Source organism: Acipenser ruthenus, chromosome 15 (assembly GCF_902713425.1).
Source record: "Acipenser ruthenus chromosome 15, fAciRut3.2 maternal haplotype, whole genome shotgun sequence".
Taxonomy (NCBI): Eukaryota; Metazoa; Chordata; class Actinopteri; order Acipenseriformes; family Acipenseridae; genus Acipenser; species Acipenser ruthenus.
The window spans coordinates 33,681,257-33,698,299 of NC_081203.1; the positions used below are offsets into that span (position 1 = coordinate 33,681,257).

General features: G+C 52.8%; 1 protein-coding gene across 4 annotated transcripts in view; it reads left to right on the forward strand.

The window, feature by feature from the left end:
• LOC117963896 (mitogen-activated protein kinase-binding protein 1-like) overlaps positions 1 to 17,043 on the forward strand; it is a 32,246-nt gene that overhangs the window by 8,817 nt on the left and 6,386 nt on the right. For 2 of the 4 annotated variants that reach the window (XM_058986530.1, XM_058986532.1), the window contains 24 exons: positions 1,698 to 1,754; positions 1,980 to 2,037; positions 2,905 to 3,075; positions 3,653 to 3,790; positions 4,168 to 4,350; positions 4,734 to 4,751; positions 5,655 to 5,815; positions 7,234 to 7,423; positions 7,791 to 7,928; positions 8,031 to 8,218; positions 8,477 to 8,568; positions 9,130 to 9,255; positions 9,430 to 9,500; positions 10,127 to 10,248; positions 11,051 to 11,126; positions 11,508 to 11,619; positions 12,001 to 12,064; positions 12,370 to 12,492; positions 12,791 to 13,091; positions 13,759 to 13,910; positions 14,175 to 14,320; positions 15,321 to 15,497; positions 16,187 to 16,265; positions 16,716 to 17,020. In XM_058986530.1, the coding sequence (XP_058842513.1) occupies positions 1,698 to 1,754; positions 1,980 to 2,037; positions 2,905 to 3,075; positions 3,653 to 3,790; positions 4,168 to 4,350; positions 4,734 to 4,751; positions 5,655 to 5,815; positions 7,234 to 7,423; positions 7,791 to 7,928; positions 8,031 to 8,218; positions 8,477 to 8,568; positions 9,130 to 9,255; positions 9,430 to 9,500; positions 10,127 to 10,248; positions 11,051 to 11,126; positions 11,508 to 11,619; positions 12,001 to 12,064; positions 12,370 to 12,492; positions 12,791 to 13,091; positions 13,759 to 13,910; positions 14,175 to 14,320; positions 15,321 to 15,497; positions 16,187 to 16,265; positions 16,716 to 17,020 (3,248 nt within the window). The remainder of the gene's footprint in view (positions 1 to 1,697; positions 1,755 to 1,979; positions 2,038 to 2,904; positions 3,076 to 3,652; positions 3,791 to 4,167; positions 4,351 to 4,733; positions 4,752 to 5,654; positions 5,816 to 7,233; positions 7,424 to 7,790; positions 7,929 to 8,030; positions 8,219 to 8,476; positions 8,569 to 9,129; positions 9,256 to 9,429; positions 9,501 to 10,126; positions 10,249 to 11,050; positions 11,127 to 11,507; positions 11,620 to 12,000; positions 12,065 to 12,369; positions 12,493 to 12,790; positions 13,092 to 13,758; positions 13,911 to 14,174; positions 14,321 to 15,320; positions 15,498 to 16,186; positions 16,266 to 16,715; positions 17,021 to 17,043) is intronic. The other 2 variants (XM_058986533.1, XM_058986531.1) reach the window with 2 other exon arrangements.

A 17,043-nucleotide genomic window follows, 5' to 3' on the forward strand; every position in this document is an offset into this window, starting at 1 on the left:
CGCACGCACACGCACGCGCACACGCTCACTCTCTCACACACTCACTCACTATCTTACTCTCACTCACACACTCACTGTCACCCTCACACAGATTTCAGAGTGCTGTTCGCTGTTGCTGACAGTGCAGTGATGGGAAGGAGGTTGTTAGCACAAAAGGGGCACAGAGGGGAGAGAAACCACAAGACCAATTAACACTTCATTAACTCCAGCAGCAGAGCAGCACTAATGAGACAGGGAGGGGGACAGGGAGACAGCGGGAGGGGGAGAGAGAGAGACGGAGGGAGGGAGAGAGTAGCTCCGTGTTTAGAGTGCTGGGCTGAAATTTTTATTGACAAATGTTTAGACAAGCAGATTACTTATGGGATTCACCCCAGTGGTGAGAGCAGGGTTCAGTGTGTGTGTTCAGTATGGATATTCTGTAGTGCAGCACCCTGCCCTGTGCGTATTCAGTATGGAGGCAGTTAAAACACTGTGAAAACACACATCGACACTCACACACTCTCTCTCTCTCTCTCTGGTATTATTTGCTGCCTGCAGGCTCTAGTTTACAGTGCTGCTCTGCTCCCCAGCTGTTCTCTATGCGATCCTGACCCCCCTCCCCACTCTCTCTCTCTCTCTCTCTCTCTCTCTCTCTCTCTCTCTCTCTCTCTCTCTCTCTCTCTCTCTGGTATTATTTGCTGCCTGCAGGCTCTAGTTTACAGTGCTGCTCTGCTCCCCAGCTGTTCTCTATGCGATCCTGACCCCCCTCTCTCCTCTCTCTCTCTCTCTCTCTCTCTCTCTCTCTCTCTCTCTCTCTCTCTCTCTCTCTCTCTCTCTCTGGTATTATTTGCTGCCTGCAGGCTCTAGTTTACAGTGCTGCTCTGCTCCCCAGCTGTTCTCTATGCGATCCTGACCCCCCCTCCCCACTCTCTCTCTCTCTCTCTCTCTCTCTCTCTCTCTCTCTCTCTCTCTCTGGTATTATTTGCTGCCTGCAGGCTCTAGTTTACAGTGCTGCTCTGCTCCCCAGCTGTTCTCTATGTTGTTGCTGGATACAAAGAGCTCTGTTGTAGGAGGAGGAGGAAGAGCAAACAGACACAGCTGTTCATTGTCACCCCCTCTGTAATTACAGGCCCAAGCTGCAGCGTGCACACACTGGATCAACTGCACTTTCTGGATCTTTAATATTCTGTGCAACACTGAAATGCTTCCCCAGCTCACTTCCCCACAACCAGTATTTTCAGAATCAGTTTTTGCTGGAATAGTTAGTAAGCATGGCAAAGGGCAGGAGGCACTATCTGTTTTACACAGCGAGAGAGTGGGGAGTGGTGAGTCCCATGGCTAGGAGTAAGGCTGTATTAATTAATAACCTCTCTTTCTCTCCTCTCTCCCTTCCTCCTCTCTCTCTCTCTCCCTCCCTCCTCTCTTTCTCTCCCTCTCTTTTTCTCCCTCCCTCCTCTTCCTCTCTCTTTCCTCTTTCCCCTACCTCCTCCCTCTCTCCTTCCTCCTCCTCTCTCTGTCTCTCCCTCCCTCCTCCCTCTCTCTCCCTCCCTCCTCCCTCTCTCTCTCCCTCCCTCCTCCTCTCTCTGTCTCTCCCTCCCTCCTCCCTCTCTCTCTCCCTCCCTCCTCCCTCTCTCCTTCATCCTCCTCTCTCTCTCCCTCTCTCTCCCTCCCTCCTCCCTCTCTCTCTCCCTCCCTCCTCCCTCTCTCTCTCTCTCCAGGTGTGTGATTGTGCTGCTGAATCCCAAGAAGAACAAGCAGCATCACATTCTGAACAGGTCAGGACAGCTCTTCAAACACGCTGCGTTTTCCTTAGCTGCACAATAAGTGCTTCTGAGCTCAGTGCAGTGGAGTGTACCTATTGTATAGTTCAGTTGGTTTCATTGCTGTTTGCATTGTGCATTTTGTTTCACAATAGGACCCTTGTAATAGAATGACGTGCTTGTATTGAATAGCGAGGGGGGGTTTTATTTATTCATTTCCTTTGTTCTGTATTTTTATAGGAAAACAATCACAGCGCTGGCTTTCTCTCCCGATGGCAAGTACCTGGTCACTGGAGAGGTGAGATTCTCTACACAAGAACGACTCCTTTATCATCTCAGTGTCACCGCTACCTCCATCAGTGTTATTGAGGGGAAACTAGAAATAACCGAGTCAAGCAAGCCAATATATCAACTTGTGCCTTCATCAATATTATTGAATCTAGAAGAGATTGAGTTAAGCAGACAAGGGTTTCGGCTAGTGCCTTCATCAGTTTTATAGTTTTGGTTATTATTATTATTTGTTTATTTAGCAGACGTCTTTATCCAAGGTGACTTACAGAGACTAGGGTGTGTGAACTATGCATCAGCTGCAGAGTCACTTACAACAACGTCTCACCCGTAAAATGCCCCAGTGTTTCACAGCGTTCAGATTCAGTGCTGGAGCTAGTGCCTTTCCTCATTGTTGTGTCCGTGCAGTCTGAGCTGGTTTCTGTGCAGTGCTGGGTGTGAGGGCCTTTCCTCAATGCTGTGTCCGTGCAGTCCGAGCTGGTTTCTGTGCAGCGCTGGGTGCGGGTGTGTTCAGGGCAGTCCTGCAGTGACCCTGCCAGTAAAGCTCCACTGCTTATCCAGATCATTCTGCTGCTGCTGGAGCTCAGAGCTTTTCAAACGGGTGTGGGAGTGTTCACTGTGTCTCTGTCTCTCTCAGAGCGGTCACATGCCTGCGGTGCGGGTGTGGGAGTGTTCACTGTGTCTCTGTCTCTCTCAGAGCGGTCACATGCCTGTGGTGCGGGTGTGGGAGTGTTCACTGTGTCTCTGTCTCTCTCAGAGCGGTCACATGCCTGCGGTGCGGGTGTGGGAGTGTTCACTGTGTCTCTGTCTCTCTCAGAGCGGTCACATGCCTGCGGTGCGGGTGTGGGAGTGTTCACTGTGTCTCTGTCTCTCTCAGAGCGGTCACATGCCTGCGGTGCGGGTGTGGGAGGTGTCGGAGCGCTCTCAGGTCTCAGAACTGCAGGAGCACAAGTATGGCGTGGCCTGCGTGGCCTTCTCCCCCAACGGCAAGTACATCGTCAGCGTGGGCTACCAGCACGACATGAGCGTCAACGTGTGGGCGTGGAAGGTACTGTCCGACTGCCCGTCTGTCTGTCAGTGTTTTCATGTGTCTGTCTGTCTGTGTGCCTGCCTGTATGTGTGTGTGTGTGTTTGTCTGTCTGTGTGTGTCTCTCTCTGTGTATCTGTCTGTCTGTGTCTCTCTGTGTATCTGTCCCTATGTCCGTGTGTGTGTATGTTTGTGTATGTCTTTGTGTCTACCTTTTCCTCTGTGTCTGTCTGTGTGTAATATATATTCTAAGGTAGAACTGTTAAGAAACTAATGGGTAACACACAAAGTCATTCACACAATGTTTTCTGGATAGAGGAAAGCACCTGGTTAATGTTACACAACTTGAAATAAACAACTCCCAGGAGCCCTGCATTAATGGGTGATAATGACATGGAATAAATACAAGCTTTGCGTGAAGTCAAGTGGACAAATGTTTGGGCGAGAGCCTTCCTCAGTCTCTTCATTACTGGAAGACACTGAGGAGGGGCCTTGCCTAAACGTTCACCTGCTTGACTCTTCATAGTTTCAGCTCGCACTGTAATCCCCGTGTTCCCTGACGCTGTTTTTTTCTCTCGTTTGTTTTTGGGTTCTTCAGAAGAACGTGGTCGTGGCGTCTAACAAGGTCTCCAGCAAGGTGACGGGCGTGTCCTTCTCTGAAGACTCCTCCTACTTCGTCACCGCCGGCAACCGGCACGTCAAGTTCTGGTACCTGGACCACACCAAGTCCTCCAAGGTACTGCCAGGTGCAGTAAAGCAGAGCGGAGTGTTGTGATGCAGAGCCGGGTGCAGTAAAGCAGAGCGGAGTGTTGTGATGCAGAGCCGGGTGCGGTAAAGCAGAGCGGAGTGTTGTGATGCAGAGCCGGGTGCAGTAAAGCAGAGCGGAGTGTTGTGATGCAGAGCCGGGTGCAGTAAAGCAGAGCGGAGTGTTGTGATGCAGAGCCGGGTGCAGTAAAGCAGAGCGGAGTGTTGTGATGCAGAGCCGGGTGCAGTAAAGCAGAGCGGAGTGTTGTGATGCAGAGCCGGGTGCAGTAAAGCAGAGCAGGGTGTAGTAAAGCAAGCACATAGATAAAATCTGCATCCTCTCCCCTGTCTCTGCCCTCCCCTCCCCAGGTGAATGCCACGCTGCCTCTGCTGGGCCGCTCCGGGCTGCTCGGAGAGCTGCGTAATAACTTCTTCATGGCGGTGGCGTGCGGGCGCGGGCGCAAGGCGGGCAGCACGTTCTGCATCACCTCGGCCGGGAGGCTCTGCGAATTCAACGACAAGAGACTGCTGGACAAGTGGGTAGAGCTGAGGGTGAGTACACTGAGGAGAGCCACGCTTCCCAATACGAGTGAATGATAAGAAACACTGCATTTACTCTGTGTGTGTGCGTGCGTGCGTGCGTGCGTGCGTGTGTGTGTGTGTGTGTGTGTGTGTGCATGTGTGCGTGTGTGTGTGTGTGTGCGTGCATGCATGTGTGCGTGTGTGTGTGCGTGCATGCATGTGTGCGTGCGTGCGTGCGTGCGCGTGTGCGTGTGTGTGTGTGTGTGTGCATGCGTGCATGTGTGTGTGTGTTGTTGGTTGCAGATGATGGACACCTGAAGTGGTTTAACTTCTTTTTCTCCCCTTACCCTCCCTCTCTCCTCCTCCCTCTCTCCCTCGCTATCCCTCACTCGCTCTCGTTTCGCACCAAACAGAATACAGACGGTATAACAGTAAGTCCAGCCTCACCTCGTCACACCCCACCTCTCATCATTCACTCACCCCCACAGTCACCCTCAGTTCGTGATGAAAGGCACTATATAATGTATTTACTTATTTATTTATATTAAATCTACACTGAGATTAGATTTTGATTATTTCATTCTGCTAATTGAATGTCCTTGAAAAATGTTAATTGGATTAGGCTTGGGGTTACGGTCAGAGAGGCAGGGAGGCAGGCAGGGAGACAGACGCACCATTGAGAGAGAGAGAGAGAGAGAGAGAGAGAGAGAGAGAGAGAGAGAGAGAGAGAGAGAGAGAGAGAGAGAGAGAGAGAGAGAGAGGCACGCTTGCTCACATGTGATCAGGTTCAATTTGCAGTCACTCTTGAGATTGAACCTGACCACATTCTGTAAGTGGTGTTCCATTCCCCTGGAAAAGGTCAGGCCTCCCATTCAAACGCACACACATTCTCACTTCCATGACTGGCTCAACTGGAAGGCAAAGTGCACATCAGTTTGCCTTGCAGGGGTGCTCAGTTATCCCCTCGCTCCCTCGCCCCTCTCTCTCATTCTCATTCCACTGGATCGGAGCTCATTCTCTCTGTACTCCAATGCTCTCTCTCTCTCTCTCTCTCCTCTCTCTCTCTCTCTCTCTCTGTCTCTCTCTCTCTCTCCCCTCCTCCCTCCTCTCTCTCTCTCCTCTCTCTCTCTCTCTCTCTCTCTCACCCTCTCCCTTCCCTCTCTTTCTGTCCTCAGCCCTCTCTCTTCCTCCTCCTCCTTTCTCTACCTTTCCCTCGCTCCCTATGCCCCCTCTTACTCTCCTCTCTCGCCTCTCTTCTCTCATCCTCTGCTCTCCCCTCTCCTCTCTCACCTCCTCCCTCCTCTCACTCTCTCACTCTCTCTCTCTCTCTGCAGACGACTCTGGCCTCCTCCCTGTCGGTCAGTGAGGAGTTGGTTTTCTGTGGCTGCGCAGACGGGACAGTGCGCGCCTTCAATCCCATCAACCTTCACTTCATCTGCACCCTGCCCAGACCCCACAGCCTGGGCACCGACATCGCTACTGTCACTGAGGCCAGGTGAGAGGGGAGGGGCCAGGGCAGAGGGGAGGGGCCAGTGAGAGGGGAGACCCCACAGCCTGGGCACTGAAATCGCTACTGGGTGAGAGGGGAGGGGGAGAGAGCAGAGGGGTTCACCTGGGCTGCTGTTGTGTGCTGATGCACTCAGCACTTTTGACTGAGCTGGTTTTATTACAGAGTCTGAAACACTTTGAATTGTGCACCGCAGGCAGCAGCTTCATTTCCCTCACTGTGACACACAGCTCTGCAGAGGAACTGCTTCTGCACAAAGAGCCTGTTCAGGGGCCGGCTGGGTCATGTGACCGCCCGTGGGCTCAGAGGAATGCGAACAGGATGCAAATGCAGGAATACTTGCAAACACACAATCCTAGCTTTTCTTTTCATTTCCTGCTTTTTCTTTCTGCTTTCTTTTACAATTCATGCAAGTCGTTCTGTGCGTGGGCCCATATCTGAATGCAGGAGGGATCACAGAGGGGCAGTGCCCTCTCAATCCCCACAGACATTTCAGAAGTATTGCATTCCGTCTCATCTCCGAATGCTTTCAACTCATAAATAAATATGAGTGTTGCCCTCAGGGCTCGTCTGCAATGGGAAGGGTTTTACACAAAGCGTGCAATTGAACTCTTCACTGAGAGATGGGTGTTTATTAAAGCTGTGCTCACACAGCAGCATTAGCACTGCCCCCCTTTAAAGCAGTGTTAGCCGTGGGTTTCAAATCCATTTCTGTATCTCGTCGGGGCAGGGGGAGTGTTGCATGGGGACAGGTCAGTGGTTACACTCTGGTGTACCTCATATAGTTTAGACGTGATCCTGAGAGCCCTAATGAAGACACAGGATGATCCTGAGAGCTCTAATGAAGACACAGGATGATCCTGAGAGCTCTAATGAAGACACAGGATGATCCTGAGAGCTCTAATGAAGACACAGGATGATCCTGAGAGCTCCAATGAAGACACAGGATGATCCTGAGAGCTCTAATGAAGACACAGGATGATCCTGAGAGATCTAATGAAGACACAGGATGATCCTGAGAGATCTAATGAAGACACAGGATGATCCTGAGAGCTCTAATGAAGACACAGGATGATCTTGAGAGCTCTAATGAAGACACAAGGGTGCTCCAGACTTCTGAGCTTGAGAGGACTGGAAACAGAAAATAACACAAAGTGAATCTAAAGAAGAAGAAGGATAAGATAAGTGACATTCCATGCCCGTACCAGATTGAGATTTCAGCTGTCATACAGAGTTGTTTCTGTATTTGTGAATGTAACACAGTTCCTGGCTTGTTTCACAGCAGTCTAAATCAGTTTCTTGGCTGTTCTGTGAACAGCCCCTGTGTTTCACTGTATAGAGTGACATTTGATAGAAATGTCGCTCTACAGGCTGTTCTAGACTGTGTTTGGTTCTCTGTCCTGCAGCCACCTGTTCTCCCCTGACCTGGAGGCACGGTACCCCGACGCAGTGGCTGTGACCTATGACCCTGCGAGCCGCTGGCTGTCCTGCATGTACAGTGACCACAGCCTGTACGTGTGGGATGTGAGGGAGCCACGCAAAGTGGGCAAGGTGTACTCAGCACTCTACCACGCTGGCTGTGTGTGGAGCGTGGAGGTGAGGCGCTCTCGCTATGATCATTGTGCTTCCTGTCTATGAATTGATTTTCTTTCTTTCTTTCTTTCTTTCATTTTTTCCTGTAAATTTAAGAGGATCCTGAATGTTAAGTGTGTCTCCTCTCCCCTCTCTCCCCCTCTCTCTCTCTCTCTCTCTCTCTGACCCCCTCTCCAGCTCTCTCTCTCTCTCTTTCTGTGTCTCTGACCCCCCTCTCTCTCTCTGTCTCTCTGTCTCTCTGACCCTCTCTCTCTCTCTCTCTCTCTGACCCCCCTCCTCTCTCTCCTCTCCCTCTGTGTCTCTGACCTCTCTCTCTCTCTCTCTCTGTGTGTCTCTCTGACCCCCCCCCCCCTCTCTCTCTGTCTCTCAGGTGTACCCCGAGGTGTGTGACAGCTCTCTCTCCTGCCTGTCTCCCGGCTCCTTCCTCACCTGCTCCTCCGACAACACGCTGCGGCTCTGGAACACGGACTTGCCGGGCGCCGCGCTGACACGCAACGTGCTGAGCAATGTGAGTGTGAGACTGAGAGACTGTGTGTGTTTCGCAGTGTGTCTGTCTGTGCTAGGCAGTGTTCTGGTTCTGACTCTGCTGTGTCTCTGGCGCCCCCTGCAGGATCTTCAAAAGATTTTGTACATGGACAGTAACACTGCCGCCCTGGTGGACTCTGAGAGCAGTGCAGCAGGGAGCGCGGAGAAGCCCTCGGACTCCCAATCCAACGACACAAAGACCGGCATTAGAACCCTGTGTGTGAGTCCAGACGGGCAGCACCTGGCATCGGGGGACCGCAACGGCACCCTCAGGTACCTGCACTGACACACACACGCACTGAGACACATACACACGCACACGCACTGAGACACATACACACACACACACTGACACACACACACCGACACACACGCTGAGATTGCTCCCTGTGGTTTGTGCATCTGTGAGCATTTCAATTGGTCAGCGCTGGTGCTTGTGGAGGGCTGTGCCAGCTGTCTGTTCAGCGCTGCTGTGTCTGTGCTGTGCTCTGGAGGCCAGACTGACAGCCTGGGACTGTGTTTGTGCTGCAGGGTCCACGAGCTGCACTCCATGGGGGAGATACTGAAGGTTGAGGCCCACGACTCTGAGATACTTTGCCTGGAGTACTCCAAACCAGAGACCGGTCAGTGAGCTCCATCTCTTCCTCCCTCTTATCACTCCCTCCATCCCTGCCTTCCTCTCTGCCTCTATACCTCCCTATCTCTCTACCTCCCTCCATATCTCCCTATCTCCCTCTGACTCTCCTCTCCCCAGTCTCTCTGCAGGCCAGTCCCCCTCTCTCTAACTCTCTCCTCACTCTGACTCTCCTCTCCCCTGTCTCTCTCTGCAGGCCAGTCCCCCTCTCTCTAACTCTCTCCTCTCTCTGACTCTCCTCTCCCCTGTCTCTCTCTGCAGGCCAGTCCCCCCTCTCTCTAACTCTCTCCTCTCTCTGACTCTCCTCTCCCCTGTCTCTCTCTGCAGGCCAGTCCCCCTCTCTCTGACTCTCCTCTCCCCTGTCTCTCTCTGCAGGCCAGTCCCCCTCTCTCTGACTCTCCTCTCCCCTGTCTCTCTCTGCAGGCCAGTCCCCCTCTCTCTAACTCTCTCCTCTCTCTGACTCTCCTCCCCCTGTCTCTCTCTGCAGGCCAGTCCCCCTCTCTCTAACTCTCTCCTCTATCTAACTCTCCTCTCCCCTGTCTCTCTGCAGGTTTGTCCCTGCTGGCCACGGCGAGTCGGGACCGGTTGATCCACGTTCTGGACGCTGGGCAGGATTACCGGCTGCTGCAGACCCTCGATGAGCACTCCTCCTCCATCACTGCGGTCAGGTTCGCTGGTAAGAGAGGAGGAGAGGAGACAGGGGTAGAGAGAGCACAGTAAGAGAGTAGAGAGGAGACAGAGGGGAGAGCGTGAGGACAGAAATAGAATCAGAGAGAGGGGAGGAAAGAGACTGGGGAGGGCTGGGGCTGGGACAGGTATGTCTCACTGCAGTTTTCCTTTCTCTCCTCAGCAAACGAGGACAAGGTGCGGATGATCAGCTGTGGAGCTGACAAGAGTATCTACTTCCGCACTGCCCAGCAGGTACAGAGACACACACACACTGACACACTGCCCAGCAGGTACAGAGACACACACACTGACACACTGCCCAGCAGGTACAGAGACACACACACACTGACACACTGCCCAGCAGGTACAGAGACACACACACTGACACACTGCCCAGCAGGTACAGAGACACACACACACTGACACACTGCCCAGCAGGTACAGAGACACACACACACTGACACACTGCCCAGCAGGTACAGAGACACACACACACTGACACACTGCCCAGCAGGTACAGAGACACACACACACTGCACACACACGGCACTATCTATCTGTGTATATAAGGCTTTGTTCCACCATCACATTTGTACCCTTATAAAAGTTTACCACAGTATTTTTGCCCGGTCATTTTTGCTGTTTTCTCCCATTCTTTTCCCATGGCTATACCATGCAGTTACCTTACTTTACTGTGGTTTGCCATGTTTTTTTAATAGGCTTTACCATACCTCTGTATTGGCCTCACAATGCCTTCCCATGCCTTTAGAAGGTAAACCTTTAGAAGGGTAGCTGTCACCCCTGGCCCTCTGTCTCCTCTGCTTCATGTCCCTCTATCTTTGTCCTGACACGCTCTCTCTCTCCCCCCTCTCTCTCAGACGGCGGAGGGCACGCGGTTCACCCGCACTCACCACATCGTGCGCAAGACCACCCTGTACGACATGGACGTGGACCCCAGCCGCAAGTACGCTGCCGTGGGCTGCCAGGACCGCAGCATCCGGTGAGGGGAGAGGCAGGGAGAGAGAGTGTGTCTGTGTATATATGAGAGAGTGTCTGTGATTGAGTGTGTGTCTGTGTATATGTGAGAGAGATGAGAGAGAGTGTCTGTGTCTGTGCTCTTTGTGTGTGTCATTGTGTTCCCAGTAATCCTCCACGGTGAGGCACAACAGCGGGCAGCGGTGGTGCGCTCAGTGGATTAGTGCGCAGGTTCAGGGCACGGCGGCAGGATTAAAGAGCAGATTACTCAGCTTTGGAACTTTCCGTGTGTGTGTGTGTGTGTGTGTGAGATCACATGTAATGCTTGCACACATGTGTGTGTGATTACGTGTAATGATTGTGTGTGTGTGTGTGTGTGATTACGTGTAATGACAGCATTGGGGAGGGCTGCATGTATGTGCACACGGTAGCATTGCTCTCAGTCTGGTCTTTCTAATCGTTTTGCTGTGTGGTGTGTGCATGTGCCTGTGTGTCTGTGTGGATACCTTGCCTACAGTATAATCCTCCTATTCACCACAAGAGTTCAAGGGTGCCTTTTCCAAGGCACACTGTTACAGAGCTGAAGAGTGTTCAGGGATATTCCTACAGAGCACATCCAGCTTGGAATCAAGACTCCCATTTGCACCCAGCAGACTCGTGGCTGCTCACTGTCACAGCAGCGGATGGCCTGATGGCCTGATCGCTGCCCGGCGAGCAGGTTCACCACGGGGCTCTGTCTCGTGCACGCAGGTGCTGAAGAAGCAGAGGCCTTGCTTCTCTGGGTTTAGCTGAGTGATGTCTCTAACAGGGTGCTCTTTGTGTTTCAGGATATTCAACATCAGCAATGGGAAGCAGAAGAAGCTGTATAAGGGCTCCCAGGGAGAGGACGGGACTCTGATCAAGGCAAGCAGCACACAGCATGACTGCTATTGATACAGTTAGAGTTATACATACAAATGGCATGGTAAAGCATGGTAAAGCATAGGCAAAAGCATGGTAAAGCATAGGCAAAAGCATGGTAAAGCATGGTAAAGCATAGGCAAAAGCATGGTAAAGCATTGGTAAGCTCTGTAAAGCCAGAGAGGCATGGTAAAGCATATTATAAAACAACAAAGCAAACCCTGGTAAACTATGGGAAATGCACAGTAGAATCATGGGAAATATGAAATTGCTGTGCAAATCTTCCATGGTAAGTGGTCCAATAGGAGACACCCTACACACTACTTATGAACTTCTAGTATAAATATTCTTATTGTTACAGTAAATGCTCCCCCTCCCTCACAGGTGCAGACAGACCCCTCAGGGCTCTATGTCGCCACCAGCTGTTCAGATAAGAACCTGAGCATCTTCGATTTCTACTCTGGCGAGTGCGTGGCCACCATGTTTGGACACTCAGGTAGGAGTCAGAGCCTCACTGCACTGCATTCACACCAACACTGTTCATTAAAGCATTCCTGTCCCACACATTACCTGCTGGATCAAGCGCTGCGGACACAGATAGGAGCTCCTGACCAAGACAAGGGCCCTGGAGAGATGAGGTCAATAATCTACTGGTAATGACTGCTGTGGAGGGTATGACATGACCAACCCACAGCCCATCAGAGCAGAGGGGAGGTTGAGGGGGAGGGACTGCAGCATGGCCAGCCTGCAGCCAATCAGAGCAGAGGTAAGGGAGAGAGGGGGAGGAGAAGGGAGATGGGAGGAGAACACAGACGGGCTCCATGTTAACTCTATTGAACGCAGACTGATTGATGAGCTCTCTTTGCTTGTCCTGCAGAGATTGTGACGGGGATGAAATTCACCAACGACTGCAAGCACCTGATCTCAGCCTCGGGAGACAGGTACGTTCACACGAGGATGGAACCCTGCTGACCTGACAGTCAGGTCCTGCAGTGTGGACCTGACTGCACTGGGGCTTCCACTGCTTAACGACAGTGATGTCGATGCAGAGGCCAGTCAATAATCACAGCAGCAGATAACAACACAGAGTGGGACTGATCCCCTCCTGCTACTGCCGTCATTCTGGCAGAGCCCTGCATTGATGGGGGTTCAGGCTCATCCCAGCGTTAACATGAGATGCACTCTTGATACAGGAATGCTGGGACACTTCTCACTCTCTCTCTCTCTCTCTCTCTCTCTCTATCAGCTGTATCTTCATCTGGCGTTTGAACCCAGAGCTGACCATCAGGATGAGGCAGAGGCTGTCGGAGCTGAAACAGAAAGGCAAGCCGGCCCAGAAAACTCCCCCGCGAAAACACTCCACTCTGAGGTGAGACACGCGCACACGCCTTGCACACTCACACTCCACTCTGAGGTGAGACACGCGCACACGCCTCGCACACTCACACTCCACTCTGAGGTGAGACACGCGCACACGCCTCGCACACTCACACACACTCGCTCTCCTTTTGCACACTCACACTTATCAGTTTGGGAGTTACACACTAACACAGACAAAAACACAAATAATCCCACACTGTCACACACACACTCACACTCACACTCACACTCTCCCTGCGTGTCGAGCTTCACTCCTTATCGCCCCCCCCCCCCGTTTCCCCTTCCAGGCGCGACACGTTTAGCACCCCCCCACCCGTCACCATGTCCTCCGACAGCGACAAGGAAGCGGAGGATGATGGGATAGAGGAGGAGGAGGAGCGGGGGGTTCTGGACGAGGGCCGAGCTGCGCAGGAGCCCCCCCTGTCCTCCGCCCCCCCTCGGCCCCGGCGCCGCTGGTGTCACCGTAGAAACAGCGCGGAGCTCACCGTGAAATCCATGCTGGACCTGCGGCAGCTCGAAACGCTGAGCCTGGAGCCGGAGCAGGGAGGGGCGGGGAGCACAGCCAGCCTGCTCACCATCGGAGCAGAGGTGAGGAGAGGGGAGAGGGCAGAGGAGAGAGGAGAGAGGGGAGGGGCGGGGAGCACAGCCAGCCTGCTCACCATCGGAGCAGAGGTGAGGAGAGGGGAGAGGGCAGAGGAGAGAGGAGAGAGGGGAGGGGCGGGGAGCACAGCCAGCCTGCTCATCATCGGAGCAGAGGTGAGGAGAGGGGAGAGGGGAGAGGAGAGGGGTTGGGGTTCAGGTTCAGCACAGCCAGTCTGCAGACAGTCGGAGCAGAGGGAGAGGGGAGAGGGGAGGGGTTGGAGTTCAGCACAGCCAGTCTGCAGATAGTCGGAGCAGAGGGAGAGGGGAGAGGGGAGAGGGGAGAGGGGAGAGGGGAGAGGGGAGGGGTTGGGGTTCAGCACAGCCAGTCCGCAGACAGTCGGAGGAGAGGGGAGAGGGGAGAGGGGAGAGGGGAGAGGGGAGAGGGGAGGGGTTGGGGTGCAGCACAGCCAGTCTGCAGACAGTCGGAGCAGAGGTGAGGGGGGGAGATGATATTGAAATCACTTGACGCAATATATAGTTGTTAGACACAGTGTGAGACAATACTTTCATAAAACAAAGTCTGTTCTCCACTAAAATCCCACTGCAATGCACTGTAACCCCCCTCAACACACAGACACTGAGACATTTCCATTGACTCTCCCCCGCCCTGCAGGTTGAGGAGTCCTGTTTGGGGTTCCCTCGCCCGTACCCGCGCCCCCACTCCATCCAGCTGACCCCCTTCAGAGAGGAGGGAGTGCACCCCGAGAGTGAGGAGCCCGTGCTGTACCCCGACAGAGCCCAGGACAGTGTCAGCCTGGCCGGGAGGTAAAGCCACAGTCCAGGGCTACACACACACACTGCTCCTCTGCTCTAGTGTTAGAACTGCATGATATTGAAATGGAATAACCCTGTCTTTACACAACCAGAGAAAACCATGGGTTGTAGAAGTGCCTCATACCCCCGCACTTTTTAATTTTTTTTCTCCCTCTCCCCCCCCCCCCCTCTCTCTCTCTCTCTCTCTCTCTCTCTCTCTCTCTCTCTCTCTCTCTCTCTCTCTCTCTCCCCCCCTCCTCCTCCCCTCACTCTCAGTGAGTACCAGGTGAAGGAGCTGCCCCAGGGGAAGCTGGGACGGGGTTACCCAGGTAACAGTTGCCATGACAAGCACAGCCCAGACAGTGCCTGCTCAATGGACTACTGCAGCAGCCGTCTGTCCAGCCCTGAACGGCCCAGAGAGGGTGAGTCCAGATACACCCTATACCCTACACCCTGCACCCTATACTCTATACCCTACACCCTATACTCTACACCCTGCACCCTATACTCTACACCCTGCTCCCTACACCCTATACTCTATACCCTGCTCCCTACACCCTATACTCCATACCCTACACCCTGCATCCAGCACCCTGCACCCTATATTCTACATCCTGCATCCAGCACCCTGCACCCTATATTCTACACCCTGCATCCAGCATCCTGCACCCTATATTCTACACCCTGCTCCCTACACCCTACATCCAGTACTCTACACCCTGCTCCCTACGCCCTATACTCTATGCCCTGCACCCTGCATCATATACCCTACACCCTGCATCCTGCACCTTGCACCCTACACCCTGCACCCTACCTCGTACACCCATTATCCTACACTCTGCACCCTACAACCTGCACCCTACACTCTACACCCAACACCCTACACCCTACCCCGCAATCACACTGCTGCCACCACAGCATACACACATATTTGAAACGTTGGGGACACTCCAGATAAGCCCCGAAGCTCATGTTGTATTGCTTAATGTTGCAGGCACACTGTTAAAGAAAAGGGTTTTTATAAGGGGTTTTCTACTGCTGCTTTTTTTCTCCCCTTTTCTGTCTCTGTTTCTGTCTCTGTCAATGCACTGTTGTAGCTGGTTATATACATGTATGTGTATATAAGTACATTACATGTGAACTACACACACAGTGTGTAAATGTGTGCTCTTCAGATATATATCTGCTGTATATATACATCTATATCTTGAGGTGAAGATATAGATGAGCTACAGTATTGCCAGAATATATGACATCACCAGGAGTTCCATGATGTCATAGCTGCACATGACATCACAACAAGTGAAAGTGATTTTTTTCACATATAAATAATTAAACTTACAACTCCACATAGGGTGACAGTAAAGGCTAAAAAACAGGCTCCAGGCAGTGACGGTGTGCTCGCGTGTGCGTGTGTTTCAGACTCGGAGGTGACAGAGCCGCTCAGTGTGGACGGGCACTCCTCCGAGGGGGAGGGGCTAGATGAAGAGGAGGAGGAGTTTGCAGGGAGTGTATCAGAGGGGGCGGTACCAACCACGCCCGATCAGGAAGCATTCCTCAAACAGCACTTTGAGACACTCGCCGACCTGAACAGTGCAGGTATGAGGGGGAGGAGAGAGAGAGAGGGGGGGGGGGGGAAGGAGAGAGGAGGCCATGACATGACAGGCAGGAGAGGGTGGTTCTGTAAAACCAGCAGTGCAGTATAACTAGCTTCAGTGAACAAGCTTAGTCACCTCTGGAACTCTGCCTGGCAAAGTGCATTATCATTACGGGGCATTGCCAGTCTCGCATCCCACCCCCCACCCCCCCGACTGGCCACCCGGGAGCCCTGCATGTGACTGGAATCTTTGTTTGAACCCCCCCAACCTGCACCCCTGTGCTTCTCTCCTGAATCGTGGTCTTGTTGTGGTCAGTGTGCCGACAGTCTGTCCAGATACTATTAATATGGTAACAGTATAACGCATGATTACAATCTGTCCAGTCAACCAGTGACTCCTCACTACTGGAAACTGAACAGTCCTCCGTGTCTCTTATGATACAAGACTGCCCCCACGTCAACACATTTTAGTTGATTAGGACATTTCAATTCATTTAAAGCTACAGCGGCTGCTATTTCCATGGTCTACGGCTTCATGCAATCAGACATGTGTTATTGAAATGCTTCAGTTGTTTTAATATGGCACCACTGTATTCTTTGATTGAATCCAGTTGCTGCGTGCCGGTGTGTGTGGAGCCCCCTGCTGGTAACAGGGCTGTTGTTGTGGTATGTTTTGTGTTTTCTCCTCTAGGGGGCGCGTGCAGAGCAGCGAGCAGCGCGGAGAATCTCAGCATCTCATCCCGGTTCCTGTGCCAAACCTCCGCCAGCAGGTAGGAGCTCCAGAGGGATTAGCGGAGTGCCTGATCAAGTCTTTTCAAATGTTACAAGGAGGTGGCAAAGTTAACCCTAGCCAATACTTTAGGCGCGGCACAGAAACCAGAACCAGGGGGCACAGTGGGAAATGAAGTGACCAGGAGCAGTGGTGCAGTAGAGCTGGAACTCGCATGATAGGCAAGCGAAGTCACATGACTCACATCCCCGCACAGCTGTTTGAGTCAGTCAGCAGTCCTCTTGATGCAATGAAAAGAGCATTAAGAAACTTCTTCTATTACAAACTACTTCTTTAAGAAGGCTAAAAAAACAGTGCGACCAGATTTCAGACTACACCACTGCTTCACACAGAGTGGTGAGGGTAAGGAATGGGCTACCCAGCCATGTAGCTGATGCTGAATCCCTGGGATCCTTTCAGACTGGACTTGTTTCTCTCCCGCCCCCAACAGGAGTCGGTTTCCTTTCCCCAGCCGGAGCGCCCCGGAAGTGAACTCCCAGAATGGAGGGGGGGTGCGGCCCCCGGTGTCAGAGGTCAAGCCGCTCATGGAGGGGGGTCTGCTTGGGGTCCGCGAGGGCCAGCCTGCCCAGGACCCCCCCCCTCGCCTCCCCTTCGCTCAGAAGAAACGTAACCCCACCGCTGAGGGTCGCAGGGGGATCGGCAACACAGCGAGAGGGCAGGGGGCCTCGGCCAGGGGGCAGAGTGCAGCCGCCACCATGAGGAAGTGTCATTCAGTGCATGACCTGGCGATCGACGGTAAGAATGAGATCTAAAATACA